The 14,719-nt window shown below is 43.3% G+C and overlaps 3 protein-coding genes and 1 non-coding gene across 10 annotated transcripts in view; all 4 read right to left on the bottom strand.

Moving 5' to 3' along the window:
- The window catches only part of utrn (utrophin), a 115,397-nt gene extending 107,253 nt beyond the window's left edge, over positions 1 to 8,144 (bottom strand). For 6 of the 7 annotated variants that reach the window (XM_088361748.1, XM_088361747.1, XM_088361745.1 and 3 more), the window contains exon 1: positions 4,817 to 4,983. In XM_088361748.1, the coding sequence (XP_088217874.1) occupies positions 4,817 to 4,895 (79 nt within the window). In that variant the 5' untranslated portion in view covers positions 4,896 to 4,983. Of the gene's footprint in view, positions 1 to 4,816; positions 4,984 to 6,572; positions 6,701 to 7,713; positions 8,012 to 8,086 lie in introns of those variants that run through there. The other variant, XM_088361746.1, reaches the window with a different exon arrangement.
- A 709-nt stretch (positions 8,145 to 8,853) lies between these two features.
- Positions 8,854 to 11,533, bottom strand: clec11a (C-type lectin domain containing 11A). The gene is made up of 5 exons (XM_088362510.1): positions 11,016 to 11,533; positions 10,508 to 10,622; positions 10,305 to 10,412; positions 10,141 to 10,224; positions 8,854 to 9,849 (listed from the first exon to the last, which is right to left on the bottom strand). The coding sequence occupies exons 1-5, from the start codon at positions 11,100 to 11,102 to the stop codon at positions 9,437 to 9,439; spliced, it is 807 nt and encodes a 268-aa protein (XP_088218636.1). The 5' UTR covers positions 11,103 to 11,533; the 3' UTR covers positions 8,854 to 9,436.
- Positions 11,534 to 12,662: 1,129 nt separating this feature from the next.
- Positions 12,663 to 12,745, bottom strand: trnal-uaa (transfer RNA leucine (anticodon UAA)). Its single transcript has one exon. It is a non-coding gene; the product is annotated as a tRNA-Leu (tRNA).
- A 631-nt stretch (positions 12,746 to 13,376) lies between these two features.
- Positions 13,377 to 14,700, bottom strand: LOC148382017 (syntaxin-11-like). Its single transcript, XM_088362509.1, has 2 exons — positions 14,521 to 14,700; positions 13,377 to 14,419 (listed from the first exon to the last, which is right to left on the bottom strand). The coding sequence occupies exon 2, from the start codon at positions 14,410 to 14,412 to the stop codon at positions 13,537 to 13,539; it is 876 nt and encodes a 291-aa protein (XP_088218635.1). The 5' UTR covers positions 14,413 to 14,419; positions 14,521 to 14,700; the 3' UTR covers positions 13,377 to 13,536.
- Between the last annotated feature and the right edge of the window lie 19 nt (positions 14,701 to 14,719).

The raw sequence follows: 14,719 nt of genomic DNA on the forward strand, positions 1-14,719 counted from the left end.
TGTATGCATATGTGTACTATCTCACCGAGGGATAGTGTGTCTTGGTATATGAAATAAAATTGACAATAAAGCAGACTTTGACTTTGATAAAACAACCAAATAAACAAAACAAAAAACTACATCTGAAAAAAATTATATTTTCAGACGAAACTGGATGAGGGCGCTCTAAATTTCACCGTTGGCCGTGACTCATCAACTGGGTGGGCTTAAGAAAAATGGCACCAAAAAGAAACTCATATTTTGCAGGTTACAAACTTCAAGTTGTAAAATGTGCAGCTGAAAACAGTAATCGAGCAGCAGAAAGAAAGTTTGGAGAACCGTGATGTACCAAGGGATTACTATTTCAAGTGACGTCAGTGGCACGGCGCGACGCGGCGCGGCGGTTGTTTACATAAAGGACAAACATACTCACGTAAGGACTACCGGCATCATTAGCGGTGATCATTTCTAAGTGACACGGAGGACAAAGAGTTTGAAGGAATTAAGTATTTGGAGTGACATAGAAGGTTTGAAAAACTATTATGGCTTATACGCACGCCCGGTCCTACTCTACTGAGTCGGGGGCCGGCGCTCGGCCGAGTGGCTGTCCGCGAACGGTGCATGGGGCTCAGACATGGCCATTACGCACGCCCGGTCCTATGCCATGGAGCTCTCGTGTCTGGAAGTCCATGCCGCCACACGCTTGGAAGTTTGTTTTGTTTAATAAAGAGCCGTTTACCAAACCCACGTCTATCCTTGTACTTTGTTAACACTACAATATAGTTATATACTAGATCTGTGGAATAAAGAAGAGGCTGACGTCAGGGCGCACGCGCGGTGATATTGACAAAGGACGAGGAATTTGATCGATGGATTTAATGGATTTAAAGTGCACGGATGGTTTGATAATATTATTGGCTTATATTATAGTTATTTGAAATATAGTTTATCTATCGTTATATGAGCCTGTGGAATATTTTGAAGTGCAAGCGCCCTCAGCTGCGCGCACCCATTGTTGACAAAGAATGATCGATGGATTTAATGAATTGGAGTGACACAGATGGTTTTATAAACATGTTATTCATGTAATAGTTGTCATTAATCAGTCTATGTTACGTCAGGCCCGTTCTCAGCTCTTTGTTTGTGTTTGTCACGTTAGCATACCTATCGTTTAGCCTGTTGTTGCTATCGTTTAGCCTGTTGTCGCTTGTTCATGATTGTTTTTGGTGTGGGATTTTGTCGAATAAATTGCCCCCCAAAATGCGACTTATACTCCTGAGCGACTTATATATGTTTTTTTTTCACTTTTTGGGGCATTTTATGGCTGGTGCGACTTATACTCCGGAGCTACTTATAGTCCGGAAAATACGGTATGCTTGATATGGCTAATGAATTTTTTGACGGCTTCACGGATAAAGAAAAGATACGCAAACGGATAAAAGACATGCCTCTGTCGACAAGAACAGTTCACGATCAAGCCATTATGACTGATGAGAGCCTCAACGCCTGCATGAAGCTCAGCCTCACCGCATATCAACTGGACTACAAAGCTATCAGCAAAACGATGCAGCCCCAGAAGTCTCACTAATGGTGAGGGTTTTTTTCTAGGCTTCAATATAAAAACATTATTAAAAAGAATACATTAATACACTCAAAAAATTGTTGGTCTTAATTAAAATACATGCATTTAATTGTATTTACTGTATTTTTTGGATTATAAGTCACGTTTTTTTTCATAGTTTTGGTGGGGGGGCGACTTATGCTGAGGAGCGACTTATATGTGAATTTTTTCATATAGTTTCAAAATTTAAAAAAAAAAAAAAAAAAAAAAAAAAAGCAAAACCGCGATAAACGAACCGCGATGTAGCAAGGGATTACTGTAATGTAACCAGCTCAGTGGCCTAGTGGTAGAGTGTCCGCCCTGAGACTGGAAGGTTGTGGGTTCAAACCCTGGCCGGGTCATACCAAAGACTATACAAATGGGACCCATTGCCTCCCTGCTTGGCATTCAGCATTTAGGGTTGGAATTGGGGGGTTAGATCACCAAATGATTCCCGGGCGCGGCACCGCTGCCGCTCACTGCTCCCTTCAGGGATGGGTTAAATGCAGAGACAAATTTCACCGCACCCAGTTGTGTGTGTGACAATCATTGGGACTTTAACTTTTTAACTTTAATTTGAATTTCAAGTGACGTCAGCAGCATGGCGCGGTGGTTGTTTACATAAAGGACAAAGATTCGATCACGGGATGACGAAGATGACGAAGGGCCCCACACACTATCGGCATCATTAGCGGCTTTGTTTGTAAGTGACACGGAGGATGAAGAGTTTGAAGGATTTAATGATTTGGAGTGACACAGAAGGTTTGAAAAACTATTATGGCTTTTACGCACGCCCGGTCCTACTCTACGGAGCTCTCTTTCACCTCCGTGGATGGAAGTCGGGGGCCGGCGCTCGGCCGGGTGGCTGTCCGGGGACGGTGGATGGGGCTCGGACATGGCTTTTACGCACGCCCGGTCCTATTCTATGGATCTCTCTTCCACCTTCGTGGCTGAAAGTGCCACCTCTGGGGATGGAAGTCCATGCCGGTGCTTGGGGGCGTGTGGCGGCGAACTATTTATGTTATAGTTATTTGATATATTTTATTTCGTGTAGCAACTTGTATATGTTTTTATCGTTACAGTTCAGTAGTTGTTGGCTCATTGAACTCTTGTTTTGTTAAATAAAGAGCCGTTTACCAAACCCACGTCTTTCCTTGTACTTTGTTAATGCTACAATATAGTTATGTACTAGATCTGTGGAATAACGAAGACGCTAACGTCAGGGCGCACGCGCGGCGTTGTTGACAAAGGATGAGGAATTTCATCGATGGATTTAATGATTTGGAGTGACAGATGGTTTGATAATATTATTGCTTATATAATAGTTATATGATATATAATTTATATATCGTTATATGGGCCTGTGGAATATTTTGAAGTGCAAGCGCCGTCAGCGGCGCGCACCTATTGTTGACATAAGGGACGATCGATGGATTTAATGAATTGGAGTGACACAGATGGTTTTAGAAATGTGTTATTTATCTAATAGTTATTTGAATAACTCTGAGTGTTACGTCAGGCCCGTTCTCAGCTCTTCGTTTGTGTTTATGTCACGTTAGCATACCTATCGTTTAGCCTGTTGTTGCTCGTTCATGTCTGTTCTTGGTGTTGGATTTTGTCGAATAAATTTCCCCCAAAATGCGACTTATACTCCGGAGCGACTCATATATGTTTTTTTTCACGTTGTGCATTTTATGGCTAATTCGACCTATTTTCCGGAGCGACTTTTAGTCCGAAAAATACGATAGCCTCTCGTTTTTTTTAAATGGTATGGCTCTCATGGAAAATTATTTTTAAAAAATGGGCATTTATGGCTCTGTCCGCCAAAAAGGTTCCCGACCCCTGTTCTACGTTATTATGTTCGTCCTACTGCTCGGTTTTAATTTCCAAGATGGAAGATTTCATAACCATGCGCAAAACTTCATTGGGCAGCCGAAAACAGTCAGCTGGAAAAACACAACACATTCTATATGAGGACAAATCTCATGACCTCAGGCAGGGGACAGCTGAGGTGGAAATCAAACAAAGTAGACTGGTTTCCACAGCAACGTCACATTGTAAACATGAACGACCAAACAGCAATTTACAGGGCAGGCCACGCTTCCTAAGTTCACGTGGTTCTACCCGAGTGATTTTCCCTAATCAACGGTTTTCCAAAATCCTGGCCTCCTCTAACCGCACGGTCACATGATCATGTCACGTGACAACCATCCGAGTCGGTCTCCAAGACAGAAAATGATGAACTCTCCCTTTGCTTATATAGGATGGGAAGAATGCACAGAATTCCCATAATTTTCAAGCGCATTCCACCCTCCACCCCTCCCCTCCAGTGGTCACTTGTCTCAGCTTGTCCCAGCCGGGCCCGGGCCTTGTTGACACGCTTTTGCTCTCCAAGAGCGAGGAATTTGTTCTGCCGGAACTTTTTTATCGTCATCTTCAACGTCATTGCCTACAAAGGCAACACGAGTAACACACTGGAGCTACGTTCCTATGGCGTAAAATCTAAATCAGAAGCAAACGTACACAGAAAAATCTGTGGACTGGATATAGAGCCTTGTGGGATGCCATCAGACATCAATCAAAAAAAAAACTTCCTTCCATAGAGTCTGAGCCTACGTTCTGTCATATTTTAACATAGCTCAGCCAAAATCAAAGAAATGTCAACATTCCTGCCCTCCTCCTCTGCCTTCTGGTCTTTCTTAGCCAGACAGTGAGGGAAGGACCAGATGAATGCAGCAGAAGCGGAGAGAGGGAGCAGAGGCACAACAGAGGAGAACAGGACGGAGCAGGCCAAGAGTGGGGGAATCATCATGGTAGGATGGAGGGGGGGCATGAAAACAGATAAAGTCAGTGTTCAAGGCCATCCCAGCGTGCAAGTGGATGGAATGATTTCGATACAAAACAGGCTAGCTTGATCCTAACCTTGAAGTCTGCGGTAAGAGTCCATGTGGAAAAAAATTATCTCTTCAAAGTCTTCCGATATGGTGACTAATAGGCTTTGTTATTTATGCTTGTGACATAAAATTCAAGTTTAAACACACGATGCAGGATGTTTATGTTAAGGTGACGCATGTTTTTAGCAGGTGCATTGGGTTTCGTGGAGCATCCAACTTGCCAATTTGTGTTTGATTCAAAACATTTTGGAAAACTAGAGCGATTAAGTTAGCCAAGTTCAAGAAGACTCATTTTGGCTCGTCGGGGCATCTGATAAGAAAGAGCCTCCGTTTTTGTACTTACCAACAAGAGTTTTTTCAGCCTTTTGTTTCCTCCTGAAAAAGTGGCGCTTTCTCCATAATGTCCACTTACTTAAATTCATTTCACAAAGGTAAAGAAATAAGCGCCGACGATGAAAACAAAGGGGTTTAGCGAAAGACGGAAGGACAGTACAATGCAAAAGAGGAAGTAGGAGGTATGAGAGCCCCTCCCCTCCCCTCGCTATCAGTTGGGGTGCCAGACCGCCTGCAGTTAAAGTGAAATGGAAAGCAAGGGAAGTTAATTTTTCCTGTGTTTTGTATGCTCTCTTCCTTTCCTCGACAGACAAGAAGTAGATGAGGGAAAAAAAAACAAATCACACGGCTTAAGTGAGCCGGCGACCTTCTAAAGAAAGCAACGAGTATCCAATGCAGCTCCAGCTAAGGAGGACTGAAAGTGGGCAAGGACAGAGGACGAAGAAGCCCAGAGACAAAAAAGGGAATTTCCACTGGACTGATTTAGTCACGCTGCCGAGGAGAGGCTTCCCTAATCTCCATCATTCCATCTTGGAATCAACAGACGCATAACGATAAAAAAAATAAAATAAAATAAAAAAAAAAAAAGGCTGGACACATTGGAGAGCTCGCCACACAGCGAGCAGCTGGAATGCATCCAATGACACCATCCACCCGGTCGTTACAAAACTTGACGCCACACCCTCCGTTTGGCGACAATGGCGCTCTTCTTCTCAGCCGTTTTGGCTGTTTTACGTCACACCCAAAAAGCACAAGCAGATGGTCAAATCGCCAGGGATGATGATGAAAGCACTGATGAGGGAATGACATGAGTAAACAGATGCATTGTGGGATTGGGTAACAAGTTGACATACTGGAAATATATAGAGCACACACAAACCTCAGGGATGTTCTGTCAATCAGTAATGGCGGTGTGACTCTCCAAGTGTGTGATAAGCCGGAGCAGGGCTTCACTTCACAGCGGCCGGCGGTAACAACCGTAAATGTTTTCTTAACGGGGCTCGTCTCAGCTGAGAAAACATCCGTCTCACCTGCCTACCCTGCACGCCATTCATGAGGCAACCATGCACTGGAGTTTAAAGCCGTTTCCTACAACCAAAACGAACTTGGGGTAATCCCCCTCACACACACATTGTGAGACCTGCAGGATAGTAAAACCTTTCCCATATTTGCTCCATATGTTTTTTGAGTCAATAGCTATGCTACATGTCAAATCTCTCAACCCCCCCCCCCCCCCCCCCCCCCCACACACACACACACACACACACACAATATGCCATTAAAGAAAACATTACTTTGGGAGGGGGGAGTGTTGCTAGGAGACCTGAAACTTCGCGAGAGGGGAGCCTTTGTGGTCTGGACACAAATGTAAATTACAAACTGCGACAGCACAGCGGAATTCTTGGCGTAGAATCAGCGGGGCAGGGAGATAGGATAGGAAAGTAAAACTAGCACAGAGCTAGCCGGTGGAAACTTGTTCTCATGGCAGCAAAGGTACCGGGAAATTTTTTTAAGGATTATCCCAAAAAATATTAAGCTGTAGTTTGGAATGGAATGATCTGAGCAGTAAGTGATAAAATGGGAGTGCCCTTTTTTTTAATGGCATCTCACTATTCCCGATGGATAACTTTTTGTTACTTTCACTTTGTCCTCTCTGACAACTATCTCCAATTACGCCACCAAAACTGCTACGAGACCTTGAAAAGTTGTTTTTTTTTTTTTTAAATATTGCTCACTTGTTGGCATCAAAGTGTTCCCGAACCTACCTGATCGTGACTTGATGATGTCACTGAACTCCTCATTGGCTCCGCCCTCCGCAAAGTCACCGTGCGACGCCATGGCTGCAGATAAACCCCAGCGAACGCAGTTTTGATCATCCAAGGCGACGCTGCACCTGTGCAAGTGTCAGTCAAGATTCAATCTTTGCACAAATCACAATTTTAGTTAGAAAAATCAAAAACTCTTGTGTGTCCAAGGGTGTGGCATAATACAAAAGATGTCCAATGACACGACTTTCTGTTCTGTCATCATCACACTTAGCAGCCTCGAAATGCTCGTGAAGGGAAATACTTGATGTTGCAATAACCTTCTCAACATTTTCATTGTTTGGAAGCTACGTCAGATTAGATAACTATTGCTTGATTACATCATGAGTCCAACCATAAAATAGTTGGTTTACCATGAAAGGAGCTTTCAGTTGGGGGATGCAAAACCCAAAAATAGCAGCCAGAGCAGGACCAGCCATGATAAAGTGAACACGTGTGGAGAAACCAAAACAGGTGAGGGGCTAACACAGGCAATAAATTCATAAATAAGATCAAATTTATTACACATAAAAGTTGACATCCCCTGAGCACTATATGATGGGTTTTCTCCGAAGCTTTTCTGGATATGCAAACAAACTATTTACAATCAAAACAAAGTAGATACATATATTATAGTGTACTTTATAAAGTCAAACAGTAATGACCAAAATAATTTAGTTTTTGCCGCACTTTGGAAACAAATGCAGCCAAAGTTGGGTCACTTTTTTTTTGCATGTTTGATAAATTGAGGTGGAAGAATCCAAAACTGTCATAACATGGAAAAAGGGTGTTGCACCAACAGTATTTATACCAAGTGTGTTTCTCTCCCATGAATTCAATTGGGCATATCTTCTGCAGGTGCCAAGAGGGTGTTACCTGTTACCTGGGAACACCTAAAGATTTTTTTTACGTGTGTCTATGTGTACTGTCTCTTTAAATCAGTAATTCCAGTTCCTCTTCCATTAGTTTTGACCAAAACAAAATTACAACAAAAAGTAGGACAAAACGTTTGGAAATGACATTACGAAAGTTCGTTTCACTTTTTCTGATTCATGTTTTTAGTGTTTATTGAAGCATGCCGAGCCCAAAAGAGACAACTCACCTCTGCTGTCACCGGGAGGGATTACCGCCTCAAAACAAGTCCAAAACGTCAAAATGGGGCCACGAAGTGACAAGCCCAGTCATGGAAATCTTAAAAGTAGATTACACTTGAGAGGGAATTAAGACATTTTCGACGTACAATAAACTCTCTAGTGAAAAAAAATTCATCCAAAAACTCCCAAAGTACATCCACGACGAGTTACCACAAAACGCAAGGAAGGCAAAGCCAAAGTTGGACGGCTTTTTTTCCCGCGGTAATATCCAGCCGTCGTCGTCTTGAACGTAGGCGACGATATGCCCTGTGTGGAAATGTGAAATATTTTTGAAATGCGTTAAAAACGGGGAAAATGTGGATAGAGAGAGTCGCGACTAACAACTTTGTTCCTGGTCCTGTTTTGTAGCAACCCCTTCTGGTGACACTTGTCAAGTTCCATGGTGTGCAATGGAATAAAAGCGGAAATCTTTTTTTGATTTTTCAAAACAAAGGTTTTCCTGTAAAGTAGGTTTAAAGGGACGATACATTGCTTATTTTCAGTAAATGTCTATTTTACCTTGTTTGCCAATGCTTGCTTTTATTTTCAAACAATAATTACTCACAGTGCAGCTAACTCATGAAGCGTCACGGTAAATGTTTATATGTTGAAATATAAAAACAGGAAAAGTGCTGCTCAACAATGGGTGATTTGATGCTTGAACTGCCGCTTTCTCCCCGTTTGGCTCACGAAGTTTCCCGACGCCACGATGGAAACATGGTGGCGCGGTGGACGTCACATGCCACCCAATAATTTGAATAGAAACTAAGAATAAACCACTAATCAAAGTTATGACAATTGCTTGTTTCTTTGACAGAAAAAAAATTCAATTTTGGAATAAACTTTATTACTCAAGTACTTGTGCAATCAAGACAATTGATGCATTATGCTATCTTTCTTTCATTTGCACTACAGCATTTGAAAAACCCTACTTCATTAGAATGTGAATTAATTATAGCTCCACGGAGAGAGTATTTCCAGCTTTGTGGACAACGCAGACTAGTCTGTAAAGCCTCTACCTTCTCGGTTGTCGAGGCGGGCGCCTTTGTGCATGCTTCTTGAGTGCAGTTCAGTTACACAAACCAGATGTATCAAATAACACGCCTATGGAAAGCTGTTGGAACATTTATTCAATGATATCCAGTTTAACGCACAGTTTCTGCCATCTAGTGGTAACCATTGCACACCACAAAAACGGCGTCCATCTATCAAGCCCAGGCTTTATTTGAATACAATTGTGTAAATAAAAAAAATACTCTGTCTTGCGTATGGAGTAATCATAGAGGCAAAAAATCTAAGTAAGGAAACAAAATATCTCCTAGTCTGCGGGGAAAACCTACACAAACACGTAATCCATTGGACTGTGGCGGATGTTAAGCATGTGATTCAAACATTCACCACGAGAGAGCGAAAGAGCAATTCAAAACATCCGCCCACCATCAATTCACATCGTTACGCAGTCCAGTGTATTACGTGTATGTGTATTTTTGCCCCACAGCCAGGGCCATATTACGAACCGGGCCAGTGGGGCCGGCACCGCAGGTAGGTAGCTAACAATAAGAGAAAAACATTGTTGGTATATTTCATTGTGTGTAGTTATATTTTTGGTCAAGGCCCATGGAGCTTTCACCTTGGTGACGAATGGCCAATTTGTATCCAGTTTAGGGTTCAAATGAAAAGCGACGATTTCATCTAAAGCACCACCCTGTCATCAAACTCGCACATGTAGTTCATGGCCCTGTCGCAGTAGTGGTCCCACCAGTCGCCGTCATCGGACGCCATGGCCACGCAGTTTTCGCGCTTGCCACCGTCCGGCTGACTGGACAGGAAGTGTCTGCGCCACTGGAAGTAGGAGACGGGCGTGCTGTCGTCAAACATATAAACGCCCTCGACCGCCAGGTCGTTGACGCCGATCCACACGGGCCAATTGCCCGGCCGGAAGAAAGACTTGACATAGTCGGCGAGGGCCTCCTGCTCGCGGCGGTCCCGAGGCATGGCCATGCGGCCGCCACGTTCCAGGCACTTCCTGGAAGCGCCCGCGTAGTCCTCATAGATGTGGTACACGAGGTAACATTTGTAGCCCACCCGCAGGCCCTTCTGGCAACCTGATTGGCCGAGAACAAACATGGCATCATATTTGCTTCAGCCATTTTTTACTGAGCAGCCGTTACATTGACCTTGTCTATCTCATTAGCCTCAGTTGGCGTGCCAGGTACATTTAGCCGTTATTTCCTGGAGCCAAAATGTTCCTGGACCTCTCAAAACTAACGCACCTCCCTAGCCGACCGAGTCTTTGTTGTGGCCTGATAACTAAATTTCAAAACAGTGGTCCTCAATATGCTCAACCCAGGGTATCAAAAGATAAAAGCAAGCTAATTGTCTGAAAACAAGCTTACCTTCCAGTCTTCCGGTCTCTTTGCGATTGTCTTTGCTGTGTTGGTAGACTTCCCGGATTTTGTCCTCCAGCTCTGCCACCTTGGCTGCCATGTTGGGGATAGTGGACAGAGAAAATCAGAAGAACCAAGAAGTGATGCTGGTTAGAATTAGTGTGACTTCGTACCATCCATCCTGGACAGACGCTCGATTAGCTGATCCATGCTGACATCCAGAGTGTAGTGGCCCACGTTGAGCTTGTGAATGGCCTGATCCATCCGGGCCAGTCTGGACACTATGGAAGAAGATGACAAATTAGCATTACGGAGATAATTATAAAATGTTAACAATCTAAAAATCTATTTTTTAAAAATTGGCCCGAGGACGCACAAACATAGTTGTAAGAGGTTTCAAAGTCTGACGCGGCGTTTGTGGACTCCAATTCTGATGTTGGAAGAATGTCAGGAAGATCTCCTCTAGACTTTTTGTCATCTGCAAAAGGCAACTGATACACACACACACGCACACGCACACGCACACACACACACATACACACACACACACACACACACACACACAAGAAAACATAATATTGACATTATTGCTTTAAAATTATTACAACCCTTGCACACGACCCTTGCAAGTCTGCCTTTGTTTTGAAAAATCAAATGTGGAACTTTTGCTCAACTCTGGTCAAAAAGGTGTAAACCATTACCAATGCTATTCATCAATGATGTCATCGCTCCTGGGAATGGGTCGAACATTCAGCAAATAGTCCTCCCATCCTTATTTAATGCACTGATTTTCACTACTTTTCAACACATTTTAAACAACAAATGACGCTATAGAAATAATTACATGAGCGTTACAAGATTCAGAAGCTCAATGCAATCCTAACCTGTGTTGGGTGCAGTGTCCTGGCAGGAACGCAGAAGCCCAAAGAAGACAAACACAGCATAGCGAGCGACCTGGCAACGGGTCCCATTTTCAAGCTCCTCACTTCTGGACGAAGCAAACACAAATTCCCACTTCTCTCTCTCTCACTCTCTCTCTCTTTCTCTGTCCTGCTTCACGCCTTCCTCATGGACATGACCTAGCAGGAATCCTGGAAAAAATGACCTAAAAAAAATGATGTCAATTTCCAAATATTGTCATTTCATCACTGCTTGCTGCCTGTAGTCCATTTGCTTCTCGTGTTTTCCTTTAAGGGCGTCACTTGTGAGTTGCCAAACAGGAAAGCCTTTTGTGTTTTCCTGTCCCTATCCCATTTCCAGTCTTTGTGTACAAGGTGCTATAAAAAAAATCACACTTCAACACTTTGCCATTGATTTTGATAAGCAGATCCATTATAGTACATTATGTAAATCTTAAGCCTCAATGTATCAAAATTAGGCCTACGTCGACATTTTACAATAATATGTATTATGACTGTATAACTTGATTATATTTCACACTGCGCCCTTTAAAATGTGAGTTTGTTCCTTTGCTCTTAGAGGTTAAACTGAATATTTGCTCACTGTCAACTCGGAATGATAAAACGTTTTTTTAACCTTGTTGCAATTTGCGAATTAACGTCTGGTGGAAGAAGGTAAGCATTCAGGCTTCTGGAGGTTGTTGGCTGCAGTCTGAAGACCGCTCGTTCAGACAGAGGCACCTCAGTTCAGCACACACGCACACACACGAAGTTCATAATTAATGATGATTTTGATTCAAGCTGATGTTCTCAAGGGAGGCTGATTTTACATTACTGAAACTGTGGAGTGGGGAGCAAGTTGGCCTTCTCACAGATGTTCTGGGTTAGAGTCTCGGCTCGGGCTCGTACAGCTTTTTTTAATATGTGAAGTTCGAAGTTGAAATTGAGATAATTTTGATGCAACCTTTGTTGAACGGTAGGGCATACAGGGGGGCATTGTGGCAGGCAGCATCGTGGCACCATTAAAATTATTCGAGGGTGCTCTCTAGTGTCGTAATGTTGTCTGTACCTCCCAACCCTCCACCCAAAATAATATCGTCTGTTACAATAAAATGAAAATGGGTTAAAGAATATATTTATTGAAGTGAAAAATAAACGTAGTGTATTTTTTCACTTCGATAAATATATTAAACGAAGTGTATTTTTTCTTGTATACGCTTGTGAAGCCATTTATGAGGTTAGAGCACTACCGGTAGCGAGGACCAATCGCGTTCGCCCGTTTTCTTATCTGACCAATGGCAGACAGCGCACTCTGGACGCAGAAGTAGAACCGGAAGCAAGTTACAGTATTACAAATCAGCATCACAATTGTTGCAACGTTACAAAAGATAATATCATTACGTATTACTTTAATATAGTAATTATCATGGCGATCTTTTTGCATAATCATTGCCTGAATAATTATGACTACGACGACCAATGGTGTACGCTGCAATAAAATTCTGACGCCTATGAACACACGGCTGGCGAGTTATAAAGAGCAATAAAATTGATCGGTAGTAATGTTTATTGCTGCAGACCTTTTTTTTTTTATCAGTTTTGACAAACCAGCAGTGAAATTTTAATCAAAATTACCAGGAGTGGGGTTCGAACCCACGCGGACATATGTCCATTGGATCTTAAGTCCAACGCCTTAACCACTCGGCCATCCTGGTGCGCAGTGCATGCATATCGACAATTTATGTTATATAAACGATAGCTACACTTCAATGTATTTGACAGCGTTTTTTCTATTTAACGTGTTTCACTACCTTACAAAAAAGTAAAATCAAGACAATTCAACCCCTTATTATTCCTATTCTGTGCGTTTGCGTTTATCTAATTTAAGCCAGTAGATATGATTGTATCGGGATTTGCGCGACCTTGTGGCTATTTAGCTGGTCACGTGACACACCAATGAAAAACAAAGTTCCTGCAGATTTGAATAATGCCTCACATTTTGAGATACAATCATATCTGCAGGAATCAAGGAACACTTGAATCAGACGGGTGCAAAGGCTCAAAACAAGGGATTCATTCATTGTGGTGAAGCTATCATCTGTGTCCCACCCTACCTTGATGGGATTTTATAATTCCAGAAAGCGAGAGGTTCAAAAAGTCTGCCGATTTACGTCGTCTGAATCCCTTTAGAACAGCATACCTGTTGAAATATGTCTAAATAATGTCTCCTTGCTCCCTCTACAGGTGTTTAAGGCCTCTGCATTTGTGTTGATTGGTTAGGTTGCATTCATTTAGAGGTGGGTCAACCTGTTCATCGCATGGTATTATACCAAAAACATATCTTAATTGATTTAAGTCAATTTTATTTATGGCTGTACATCAAGGCAAAAACAAAGAGAGGTAAAGCAATAAATTAATGACATTAGCACAGTAAATACAGTCAGACACTAAAACAATGTTAAGTCTTACACTTCCTGGACTTGGATTTGGCACTTGTGCTTTTTGTTTATTGTCTCCAACAGGGAAGACACGGGCAGAATTGCAAAAAGGGATTTTTTTTCTTGTACTGTATGGCCTTGGTAATCTCCACGTTGACTTGTTGAACATACTGCTGAGTTTTCGACACGTTGGCTTCTATATTGTTCAGCATGGAGCACTGCTCTTCCGTCAGTGCGGCCACATCTTGGAACAGTTCGTGGACCTCCCTGAGCCGGGCCTCCAGCGCCACCAGTTCCTTGTGTCGGTCTTTGATTTCGGTCATCGCCCAGCGAGAGGAATGGCCCTCATGCGTCGTTGGCAGACTCTGAGATAACGCGTTCCAGCCTTCGAAGCCTTTGTCTACAATTTCATCGAGTTTCTTGTCAGTGATTTTGGTCCCCAAAATGGAGGCTTGCCTCTGGATTCGTTCCCTACAGATGGACCTCTGCAGTTCTTCTGCGTGGTTGTAGCTCCCCATGGCGGCTTGGAAGGCAAGGATGAGCGAGTTAAACTGCATGCAAGAGATGCGACTCGAAGCGGAGTTGGGCCCGGCCCTTTCCTCCATCTTTTTGCTCTCGGCGCCCAGTGCCAAGATGTGAGTGTGCAGTTGTTGCCCTTGCTTCTGGATCCCCCTGGCGATTTCATCCGAGTCCCGCTTGACGGACGAGAGGTGGCGAACGGTAGTACGAAAGCGCTCGTTGTTCTTCTTCAGGCGCTCCACCTCTAAGAGGAGCAAGCAAATCTCCTTGCGTATAGACTCGGCTTCCTTCAGGATGCTCTCCAAAGAGGTCTCGAAGACGATCGACTCTTGAGTTGCTGGCAGCTTGCTTTCGTCATACTCCAGGTCGTCCTCATCTTCCAAGGTTTCGCTGACATTGCGCAATTTCTCCAGCATGTCCCGCATTCTGCCTCTGGAAGAGAGCAGACATGTTAGCGTTCTTACGTCCGGTGCTATTTCAGAGTACTAAATTGTTATTCTGTGAAATCAACCTGCTACTGCAATTTGGCTTACCTTCCTCTGATTTCCTCACACAAGATCCAAAAACGAGGCGACGCAGACAGCACGGCCGCCTCTGATGCATTAAAGCCCAACAACCCGAGAGAGCATGTTCACATCTCTGTTCGAGGAAAATCGGCTATCTGATGTACGGTACATGCAGAAGCCACGTCCCTTTCTCGGCCCTTCCTTTCGAGTATTCGTTCTTCCTGGT

Source organism: Syngnathus floridae, chromosome 19 (assembly GCF_059516105.1).
Source record: "Syngnathus floridae isolate MCC-2025c chromosome 19, RoL_Sflo_1.0, whole genome shotgun sequence".
NCBI lineage: Eukaryota > Metazoa > Chordata > Actinopteri > Syngnathiformes > Syngnathidae > Syngnathus > Syngnathus floridae.